Source organism: Schistocerca americana, chromosome 6 (assembly GCF_021461395.2).
Source record: "Schistocerca americana isolate TAMUIC-IGC-003095 chromosome 6, iqSchAmer2.1, whole genome shotgun sequence".
NCBI classification, from domain to species: domain Eukaryota; kingdom Metazoa; phylum Arthropoda; class Insecta; order Orthoptera; family Acrididae; genus Schistocerca; species Schistocerca americana.
Genome location: NC_060124.1, coordinates 321,350,706 through 321,362,939, shown reverse-complemented (window position 1 = coordinate 321,362,939; position 12,234 = coordinate 321,350,706). Strand labels below are relative to the sequence as shown.

Genomic DNA, 12,234 nt, shown 5'->3' with positions numbered 1-12,234 from the left:
TGATACGAATATATTGTGTGAAGCTCTTGAAAACAGTTTGTGCTGCAAAAAATGTCATGGAAACGTTTCTCTGAAAGTAGAATCCCATGTTGGCCTGGCTGCCCAGTTTAATTTAATATGCAGTGTTTGTAAATACAGCTGTAAGTTTCCAAGTTCGGTTTCAGTAACTGTAAATAATGGATACAAGAAAACTGAACTTTATAGTGTAAATATTAGGTTAGTTTATGGATTGCGAGCAATTGGTAAGGGCAAAGCAGCTGGTGATATGCTATGTGGTGTTCTAAATCTTCCAAGTGCACCTTCAAAGTTTGAAGCTTACAATTATGTACTAGGATCTGCAGTTGAAGATGTAGCACAGAAGTCAATGCAGGTTGCTGTGGAAGAAGCAGTGGAAGAAAATGACGGCAGTCGTGACCTCACAGTGGCGTTTGATGGCACGTGGCAGAAAAGGGGCCACACCTCCAACAATGGTGTTGTAACAGCAACTAGTGTTGATACTGGCAAGGTTATTGATGTTGCAATAATGTCTAAATACTGTAGGTGCACAGGCAGGCTGAAAAATGAACACAGTGATGACTGTATTGCTAATTATTATGGTAGTAGTGGTGGCATGGAGGTTGCTGGGGTGAAGAAAATTTTTCATCGCTCTTCACAGTGGTATAATGTTCGCTATGTCAAATATTTGGGAGATGGTGACTCTAAAGCATTCAAAGAAGTTTTGGAAAGCAAACCATATGGGAACAGTGTAAATATAAGCAAACTTGAATGTATAGGACATGTGCAGAAGAGAATGGGTGCCAGGCTGAGAAGGTTAAAATCAGTTATGAAAGGGAAAAAACTAGATGATGGGAAAACCTTGGATGTCAGAGGAAGATTGACTGATTCCATAATAGACCACATTCAGAACTGCTATGGCCTTGCAATCAGGCAAAATACAGGCAATCTTGAAGAAATGAGGAGAGCTATATGGGCTTTATATTTCACACCGCATCCACGGATGAGCATCCACAACATGGTTTGTGCCCCAAAGGTGAAAACAGCTGGTGTAAATACAATAGGGGACTAACAACAGGAGAGAAATACATTCACCACCACAGTCTACCATCAGCCATCATGGCAGAAATAAAGCCCATTTTCAGAGATCTGGCTGACAGAAGTCTTCTGATGAAATGTCTTCACGGAAAAACGCAGAACCCCAACGAGTGCTTGAATAGTGTGATATGGCATCGTCTCCCAAAAACAGTGTTTGTCGGAATTAATACACTACATTATGGTGTGTATGATGCTGTGGCAACCTTCAATCTTGGAAATATAACTAAATGCCAGGTCCTTCAAAAGTTGGGTATGTGTGTTGGTTCCCGTACGGTACGTGCTATGTTCTTTTTAGATCAGCACAGACTAAGGCATGCTGATAATATAATCAAGACATTAGTGAAAAAAGCAAGACAGGTGCAGAGGGGTGCCAAAAGAAGACTTGAAGATGATTATGAAGACTGTGAAGGGGGTATTAGCTACGGATCAGGAATGTTTTAATCTTCTTTCTCCGTTTCCCGTAAGTTTACTTTTTACTTCATCTAGGAACATTATCTCAGGTACTGGTCAACCTAGAAGTCTGAAATTTTTATGACGTAGTGACATAGGTCCCTATTACATACTGAAACAACGATTTTTTAATTACTTGATTTACAAAAGACTTAGGGGTGATAGTCTAGTAAAAAGCGATTGAAAAAATTTACTTAAAAATAAATGTACAATATCTCTGTAAGAAAATACTTTGACAATAAACTGTTGTTTCAGTATTGTTGTAACATATGAATGCACATACAGTAAAATTTTTACCTCTCTGTCTCCAGTAGTTTGTGAGAAAATGTTCCCTATAGTAGGCATATATTAACATTGCGGGGATAGGTGATTCCGTATCCCCTTAAAGGCTTGAGATCTCTTTGTAGCCACATGTGGAAGTACAATAGTTGTTTTCAATGTATATAAATGTTTATAAAAGGAATTAAAGTTTAGCTCACACTGTATGACTAATGGAAATCTTTCCTTTGGCCTATTAATTGGTACTAATCATGAAAATGGCTATGTCATGAGAGACCATCTTTTTGTGTTGCAGCTTTGTATTTCATAACCATTTTGTATTGTGTGGCTAAAGGATATAAACATCCACCTTCTTGATCTTGTTTACATGACCCAACTGAAATGTTCCATTCTTCTGCAGATACTGCAGACAGTCCATCTTAGATTGTCATGCACAGTTTATTTGACATTCCTGACACGAGTGTAATTGGCAGACGTTGAAGGGCGTCCTGAATGAGGCTCATCTTTAACTGTTGTCTGGCCACTTTTAAACTGTGTGAATCATTTGTAACACCGAGTACGGCTTAAGCACTCATCACTGTAGGCTTCCTGCATTGCTTGGTGTGTGTCTCTAAAAGTTTTCTTGAGTTTCATGCAAAATTTAATGCAGAGATTGTTGCTTCTCTGACTCTGCCATCTGTGCTCAAAATATAGCTATTTCAAACTGTGGATACGTAGCTTATCTGGATACAATTAGCTTTGAAACAGTCTACCAAGTAATCTCGCATTTTAAGGCAGAATTCACATCTTACTTTACTTTAATTACAAAATGAAAGTTTTTCTGTTCCCTAGCCGTTACTTTCATTGCTTTAATATTCCTATCTGCTCAAAGAAGTGCAATGTTCTTGCATTTTAAAAATATACTGAGGCTCCCTGGTTTTTAAGTTGAAAGATGAAAATTTATACTGGTGCCACCTGTGAGTGGCCTGAGAACAAGATGTCTCAAGGCTGTGATAGCATGATCTGGATGAAAGTATGGGCAAACTATTTTGTCATACAAGGCTGTTGGCAATCCCAGCTCGATTAAAAGTAAACCACACATTTATAAGGTGGGCTCTGTTTGAGGTAACCAGGTGTAATGCATCCTTATGCACAGTTGGTTGCCATTTTATGTTGTAGACTTGTTCTGAGATAGCTGAATCGATTTTAAGGTGTCGACACAATGTTTGTTCTATTCAAAGGTGTGTCTTTCTAATGTATGTTAGGTGCACGATTCCCTGTGTGTGGTTCAAATTCTGTGCATTATTGGACAATGTCAGCCAAGTGTGATTGGCCTAGTCATAAAGTGTGTATGTAATTATTGGTGTTTTGTTGAGTATTACTGGGGAAAAAGTAAATCAAACAATGGACAATCCAGAATGGAAAGTAACAATATTATGAAAAGGAAAGTTGCCACTCACCATATAGCAGAGATGCTGAGTTGCAGATAGGCACAACAAAAAGACTTTCACAAATAAGAAGCTGGCAGTGTGGCTTCAGTTGCCAGAGCCTGCAGGTGCGTGCCCACTCGCGTGTGTGTGTGTGTGTGTGTGTGTGTGTGTGTGTGTGTGTGTGTAGGCCTTACTGGCTGAAATCATCTTATTTGTGACAGTCTTTTTGTGTACCTATCTGCGACTCAGCATATAGGAGTGGCAACTTTCTTTTTCATAATAATGGGGAAAAGTAAATTAGACTTCAGAGAACTGATACAGTTACTGTGTTAAGTATAGATTTTAAGATAATACTGAAAGTGTGTGTAACCTTCTTTTTTAATTCGAGTTCTGTATAAAATCTTTGATATGATATGGAAATGTGTGACAGTGAATAAAATTTTTACTTATGTGGATCCAGTTGACCACAAATGCAAAAATTTTTACTGTTTCAGATAATTTTCAGTGGGTAAGAGCAAAGTGTGACATATTATTTTGTAGATCAGATAATGTCTTGAAATCTTTCTTTACATATTAAATATAATAAAATGCACCTAAACATCTCCACCATTAAGAATGTACTTCATTTCAGAAACAGTCACAAAAATGTTTCGTATCTGGCATGAAATAAGTAGCTGATACTTTGATATGACATTTCATAGGTAACAAATAATTATTGCCAGTCTTAAATGCTGCTGCAGAATTTGCACTTGTTTTGTCAAATATGGTTCTTGTAGTTTAACATCTCAAGCACAGTTTTGTGCAACCAATGCATTTATACTATTGTCCAGTATTGGAACAAATCATCTGAGATGCTTTGAAGACTTTACGTCAATTACTTCAATCTCGTAGATTACTAATACTGGAAAGGAGTTAATGTCGGACTCACTAAATTAAAATAGAACTCCACTCCGCCCAGTTCGTAAGCAGTGTAACATTTTATGCTGGAGAGCCTAGTTTTGAAGGAAAATTGGTTGTGAAGTTGTGTATTGCATTGTTTGTAATGAAATTTGTACCCGATACTAAGGTTTTTTTCTTCTCCATCCAGGATTGGCCACCAGGAGATGATTTTGCAGAGATGTTACCATCACGCTTTGCCGACTTGATGAGAGTGCTACCTCTCTCTGAATACACCCAGCGCACTGGCCGTCTTAATCTGGCATCACGTCTTCCTGAATGTTTTGTGCGCCCTGATCTTGGTCCCAAGATGTACAATGCCTATGGGTCAGCCCTCCATCCAAAGCATGGGACTACTAATTTACATCTTGATATATCGGACGCTGTGAATGTTATGGTATATGTTGGAATTCCAAAAGATGGAGATAGTGAAGAGCATATTAAAGGTATATCTTAGAATCCTCATTGCTAGCAAGAAATCGTTTACTTTGTTCATTCAGATGTGAGAAGCTATGCATAAGGTTACCTATTTCTTTGTTCACCCTCCTGTCTGTGTATTATCAATAGTGGTAAGAATGATACTTTCTCTTGCAGAAGCGTTCAGAGCTATTGATGAGGCTGGATGTGACATTATTATGCGGCGCAGAGTTCGTGAGAAAGGAGAGCTACCAGGTGCATTGTGGCACATTTATAGTGCCTGTGATGCTGCCAAAATAAGAGACTTGCTCAATAAAGTTGCAGTGGAAAAGGGAGTGCGACTTGAACCGCATCATGACCCTATTCATGATCAGAGCTGGTACTTAGATACTGAGCTGCGTAACAGACTTTACCGTGAATATGGTGTTGAGGGATTTGCCATTGTTCAGTGTTTAGGGGACTGTGTTTTCATTCCTGCTGGTGCACCACACCAGGTAAGACCTGTTAAACAATTACTGACTAATACAATTTGGAGTTGTGTTGTGTGAATTAATAAGTTTTCAACTGCATGGCATCCAGCTCTTGCTCCAGTTTCTAAACCTGTTTGTTGTGTAATTTGCAGCATCTTGTTTGAATTCAGTAGGATGATGTGTGTGATTTTTCCCATGACAGCACGTTTTAGGTGATTTAATTACAATGCTTGCATATGATGACAACTAACAAATGATTTCTGTGATACTTTGAGCTTTTTAACCGTCTGATGTGAGCATGTGTTCTATAAGCAATGTAACATCCTTGACAGATTGTATTGCTATGACAGTGTATCTGTATCAAAATGTGCTCTGTAACAGCTACAAATTTTAGAAAATTTTATTGCCGTACATTGCAGGAATATTATTCTCCCATGTAAGATGTGTAGTAAAAAATTGTTCCTTGTGCACATCTGACATGTTGTATAGCTGTGTATTTTATACAGTACAGTGAACACCACCAGATTACGTGCATTTGCATTGCAGCTTTGTGTGTGGGATAGTTTAAGCAAGAGGTTAAGTTATGAGTGTTGCAATAACTTGTTCGTGGATGGAAACAGGCATGAGGCAGAAGGTAACACTGAAGCAATGAAAGTTACAGAATTACAGCCTACATGAGTATGGCCTCATAAAAATGAGACCATCATATAATACAGGAATGGAGAAATGCAATGAAGTAGGGATGTTCTTAATCTTCTTCTGCTCAGGGAATTGAACGGCAATAAATTCATCATTGCCTTGGAGTATCTTTGATATGCAACTAATGAGGAAAGCTACCATTACTCAAAAATTAAAATGTGAAAAATTTCAATGGTTCTCTTGTAATTATATTTCATTTGGTGATTTTCAATTCCTTTTTTATCTCTTCAGTGTTTGAAGAGAGAGGCAGTATCGGCTGTGGATTAATATTAAGTTTTCTTCTTCAATGTAAGATACAGTTCATTATACTAATTTTATCTGAAAAGGGGAGAAATCGAGCTGTTTCTTTGGGATCCAGGCACTTTATGCAATAATTTTGACAGTTTTAGCAGATACGTTTCTTCTCAGTTTTTGGTGTTGCTCAGCAACACTTGTATAGTAATTTTCCAGTGAACACGCCACCATTAGACTGTGTTGTTGTCTATTTAATTACAACCCAGGTTTTGGCCTTTAATGCCATTTCCAAGTGATTGAATTTGTCATTAACATATATTGCAGGACTCAAAGCTCAAAATTGGCCATAAATTAAGAAAAATATTCGTTCCCGATGAAATGCCGGGTGCAAAATCATCATCTTGTAAAAAGATCAATAAATAATAGTGGCAGCATGTTATATTTAACAAAAACAAGTTTACTTTGGTATATAAAAGATGAGTACATACCAGGGTAAACCAGTTTTTATTAAATATGATGTGCTCCCACTATTATTTACTGATTTTACCAGATGATGATTTTGCATCTGGCATTTCATGGAGAGCAAATATTTTTCTTAATTTATGGCCAATTTTGAGCTTGATGTGTTGCAAAATATGTTGATGACAGTTGAAAATGGCATATAAGGTGGAGACCTGGGTCGTAATTAAATAAACAATAATACAATCAGATGGTGGTGTGTTCATCTAAAAAAGTTTCTTTTCCATCTGTTGTACTCCACTAAAATTTAAAATACAATTATGGGTGTACCCAGTGTAGTGGTGCTTTCACATTGGTGTGCAATGAGCAGTATCTCGCATTGATCATTATCTGCTACAGTTGTGATTCCAGTGAGTGCGCTGGCATGTTGTAGCTGGAAAGGCATTGTGTGAATGCAGGCCACTATAAAGTCATCCAGTGTAGTTAAGCCAGTGCCAAAGAGAGATTTGTGTAGGAATCGCATTAACTTGGTTTCTGAAATTACTAGCATATCATATAACAAGCAGGTTGCTCCTGCAAGGATGCTACCCACTTTCCCTCCCCCTGAGTGGGTTAAATGCATATATAATCAAATACAAAAATGTGAGTTAATATGCTTTCTATGTGTCTATTAGTTCACACTCTACTGCCAGGTGCAAAATCATCATCTTGTAAAAAGATCCGTAATTAATAGTGGGAGCATGTTATATTCAATTAAAAAAGTTTACTTTAGTATATAAAAGATGAGCACATACCAAGATAAATTACCATACCAAGGTCTATTATTCAAAAGACCGCTTTTGTCATTCAGATAATTTTACGTAACTTTCCCTCTGCAAACAGATTATTGGAGTAATTTCCTGCATTCGGAAAGGGTGAATAATCAACTATATGTAAATAAGTGGTACCATTGAGTATTTAGTAAAGTTACATATCAGATTTTAGATCCAGCTTAGAATACCTTATTAATTTGTAGTTTGTGAATGGAGTTACTGTGTAAATAAAGATTTGTTTACTTTATTTTTTTCAGGTGCGTAACTTGCACAATTGCATTAAGGTTGCAGAGGACTTTGTTTCACCGGAGAATGTGACACATTGCTTTCATCTGACTGAAGAGTTTCGCGATCTTTCTGATACACACTCCAACCATGAGGATAAATTACAGATAAAGAACATTATTTATCATGCTGTGAAAGACTCTGTGTCAGTATTGGTGCATGCTCGTGAAAAGATGGAATCTGAAACTGTGAACAAGCGTATTAAGCGAGAACCAGTTTCTCCAAATCGGACATCAGGCAACCGTGGTGATGTGTCTGCAAGTCCTGTAATTCCTAAGATTGACTCTAAGAGTGAATTAAAAGTGGAAACGGAGGATGAAGTGGAGGATGGAGATGAGAGAGTGGAGGAGATGTCAACAGCGTGTGAAGTTGGTGGTGATACTTGAAAGTCTTTGACTGGATGCATTATCTGATCTCACCAATGTGGCCCATTGTGGGTTCTTCTGTATAATTTTTTAATTGTAAGCTGACTGGCTTGGTTGGCAAGGCATCTTTGTAATACTGGATTGTCATGTTACATGTTGTTCCTGTCTGGTCTGATGCATTTTTTCCATGGCACCATTTGTTGTTTGTGAGTCCATAAAGCAGCCATCTTTTGGGGGTACAGAAGGTGGAACTGCAATCCTTTTATGCAGCTGATGTAACTGTGACTGTGATTGATGTAATGAGTACCTTCCATCAGCTGCCTGGACTTTCTGCAAGTGAAAATCATTCATTCTCACTTCACCATAAGTGTCAGAATATTTTTTGGGTTGATCTGTTTCCCATCGAATGCGCGATATAGTTACTGATGTGGTAATATAAACTAGTCAGATAAGCTAAATGCAATATTTAATTTTTTTGCAATATCTAACAGTATCGTGAAATCATTTTAGTAAAATGACACTTGTTTACGTATTAGTTTTAATGTGAACTTTGCTGTCTCGAATAAACTTTTTACGTAAAAACTCATCAAAGCAACATTATTTCATCTAATCCTCTTCTGTAATTAATATTTAACTCTTTATCCATATGATAAAATAAGTGTAATTCGCTAAGGGGAAGTTGTTACTGTAGGTTCTTGAAGTCCATGCAGTGTGTTGTATAAAGGCTTTTGTTCACATTTTTGTTTCTTATTTTTATTTGTTCAGTAGTATTTGCTATACCTGTTTTAGTATCTTGAGAGGTTTCTATATCTACATCTATACTCAGCTAATCTCTGTGAAGTGCATGGTGGAGGCCACATCCCATTGTACCAGTCATTAGGGTTTCTTCCTGTTAACAGTAATGTATGGAGCATGAGAGGAATGAGTGCTTAAATGCCTCTGTGTATGCTGTAATTAATCTAAAATGTAGTCAATATCCCTATGTAAGCAATGCGTAGGGTTTTGGGGTATTATGTTCGTATACTTTTATGATATTAACATACAAAAGTGATTTTAAAGAATGCGAAATAATTCTGAAGCAGTAATGTTTAGTTTTGGATATGCTCCATGATTAAAGTAATTATTTATGTCTAATTATGAACCTGGATAAATATCAACAATTTAGGAAAAGACAGATTGCAACTTACCGTAAAGAAGACATATCAAGTTGCAAACAGGCACAATTAAGACACACACAAACAGGTGACCAGATCTTTATATTTTAATTACATAGAAAGAAGAGAGATTTTGAGAGAATATTGACTGTAAAACTGATCTGAATGTTATCCTTCTGAATAACAAAATCCAACCATATTTTTAACATAGGAAAATAGCCTATTGCAAAGTTAAAGTGTTGTCATTGTGAAAGTAACTTCATTTCATTGTTTCATCTTTAACTTTCTCTTTTCCAAACTGAACATTTATATGCTCTAACACACCACTAATTCAGTCATCCCAAATACTCTCACACCTGTGACAGTAAGTGCCGTTGTCTATTTTCAGAGAGCATAAAACAATTTCTGACCATTCTGTTCGTTCTTGTAATAAAGTCACCAATTGTACATGAACTCATATGATGCTTATTCTCACCCAAAACGACACCCTGATTGGTAGAGTATTTACATTCTTAAAAAATCCAGGCTGTAGTGTTACCAGGCTTTGTCACCAAAAGCAACTTACAATGTTGAACCAGATAAGTAACAACTCATAGCTGTCACACTCACTTGTTAAAAAATTCTTTTCTGATTTTTGTAGTTAGAAATTCATAGTAAATCTTATTGTAATTAAATAATTCATATCTTCTTGAGAAATTCCCTTCCTTTCAGTTCCATTTAGCAGTCTCTGATAATCCACTTACTGTCTGCTACCAAAACTACCACTGCAGTGTACAGTATCATTCACATACACTTAACATTTTTCTGCACAGTACCTACTGCATTCCTCTACTGACTGGGGGTTATTACAAATGGGCAAATAATGGCATGCCATGTGTTTACTGTACCAAGCAGCATGGACATTGGGTTAGACTTTGCATCTGATCATGTAAATAGGTACGGTAGTACTGCATTACTGTCCCAAAGTGTATAATTCTACTTCTTTCTGAATGATGGATATTTTATTCTTAATGACTTGTTTTCGTTTGAATTATCTTCCTAGTTTCATAATTCACACAGGAAAAGACAGATTGCTACTTACCGTAAAGGAGACATGAAGTTCCAGGAGGTGCAATTAAGACACTTAATTGGGCCTGTCTGTAACTTAACTTGAATGTGTTAGGGAGTGTTTGCCAAAGTTGCTAGGTTTTCCCATACTTTTTCTCCAAATAATTGAGATGTTTAGTGATGGGGAAACAACATTTGCAACTTTTAAGTAACAATAGAAACAAATTTTGTGAATGCTGATAGTGGAAACCTTAAAGAAAACTGTTATGTTTATGTTCCATTCATTGAGAGCGGTGATATGTGCAAAGATGGAGATTTGTTTCCCTGCTCCCTGCAACTTCATTAAACTCACTCTTAACTAAGCAACTGTGGTACTTTTGCAAATGAGTCCGTATCTTATATCTAGATTGTTGACTATGAGTTGTGAAATATGACCCAAAGGACAATAAAATGCTTGGGAAATTGTGATGTTTATTTCTGCTTTGCAAGATACTGCCACAAGCACATGCTCTGTGGCGCAGTGGATAGCATATTGACTGTGGATAAGAATAACACAGGTTTGAATCATAGAAGGGTCATAAGGCTTTAAAAGTTTTACATGAAATATGAAAATAGCGGTAGCAAGAACTTACTGCAGCAGTTGTTTCAATGCATCTACTTTGCTTACAAACAATTATCTTATTTGGAAATATTGCTAGTAGTGAAGATATCACCATACTCCCACAGTACAACGAGGTGTAGGACGATGAGGTTTTGCGTGCAGAGAGATATAAAGCATGCACAACATGCAGGTGACACAAACATAAGGGCTGTGCTGTTTGTGAGTGTAAAATGTCTTGTGTTTGAAACTGACTTAATTTCTTGTTATGTAAGATGTTGATACTCCAAAAGCTTATACGTAAGGATCCTAGACAGACAGTAGGAAGATGAAAAAACCTCTCTAATAAAGTAAAAAGTGAGAGGTCACATTAACTAGAAAGTATCATTTTGAGTGCGATGTGCGCACAGCTGTTGCAAGTGTAAGGGCATCTGTTTCTAATCTGTGTGGTGAGGTTTTGTAACTGTGATTTGGTTTTCACTTGAAAGGACTGTCGGTTTGTTTCATAAAATACAATAAAATATTGTAGCATGCTAGACTCGAACCAGTGACCTATAGTTACCATCTTTTTCTATTTGACAGTCTGTTGCTCTACCAACCGAGTTACCAATGGTGTGCAAGGAAGTGGGGTACAGTGATGATTATTAATAAAAGTTTAATTTTGTCCAGTTATGCTATCCATTGCAATGTTGGGAAGCATATCTTGGAAATAAATAAATGTTAACTTCAGAGTGCAAGAATTTTTAATTAAGGGAACTTGGGCATTGGCGTGGTGACATTTTGCCGCTATGGTGCAATCAATTTTAATGCACCTACTCATTCTCTGAAACACACTCACAATTTTTCAAGATTTTTATGGGTGTCTTTGTTACAGTGTGGTACTTCACACCATTTGTAATCTGTTTTCCGAAACATAAACAGGACATCACTGTACATTAGCTTTATGACAGAGGAGCAATGAGCTAGCTACTTAAGTCACAGGCATCACAATTCGAATGGAGCATTTTAGTGGTTTTTCAAATTATTTTACTTTCATTTCCATTTTTAGGAAACAATACTGAAATTCAAGAAGGAAAAAGCATGTCACACGCTTAAAGTTCGCCATTTGATTTTCATTGCAGGTGGCAACTGTTTGAAATAAAAGCATACAAAAATAGATCCACACAATAATTGGTACCTAGGAAGCAGTAGTATATAATATTAACGGAAAGTATCTCCAATGTCCCTTCGTTGGTAATGAATGAAAAAAGTTGTGTTCACAATGCTTCTAGTGAAACTCAGAATTGTTTGAAAGCTAAGTGATATATCACCCTGTCCTCCTCCCACAAATGAAGCTGAGAGATTATAACCAACGTGGAAAATTGTCTCAAGTCAAATCCGTGAAATTGTGCCCCTTCACTTGTCTGTAAAGGATGTTGTGAGTATATGGATCAGCTGGCTTGTATTGGGTGTTGTTTGATGTCACCCTTCAAAACTTGTATCATGTGACTTGAAAGCTATGTACAACAGAAGTAGTGTAGAACTATTC

At 36.9% G+C, this 12,234-nt stretch overlaps 1 protein-coding gene across 1 annotated transcript in view; it reads left to right on the top strand.

The window, feature by feature from the left end:
* Positions 1 to 8,493, top strand: part of LOC124620112 (lysine-specific demethylase 3B) — a 156,141-nt gene extending 147,648 nt beyond the window's left edge. Inside the window, exons 13-15 of the mRNA XM_047146782.1 lie at positions 4,318 to 4,612; positions 4,761 to 5,077; positions 7,515 to 8,493. Coding sequence (XP_047002738.1) covers positions 4,318 to 4,612; positions 4,761 to 5,077; positions 7,515 to 7,928 — 1,026 coding nt within the window. The 3' untranslated portion in view covers positions 7,929 to 8,493. The remainder of the gene's footprint in view (positions 1 to 4,317; positions 4,613 to 4,760; positions 5,078 to 7,514) is intronic.
* Positions 8,494 to 12,234: the final 3,741 nt, after the last annotated feature.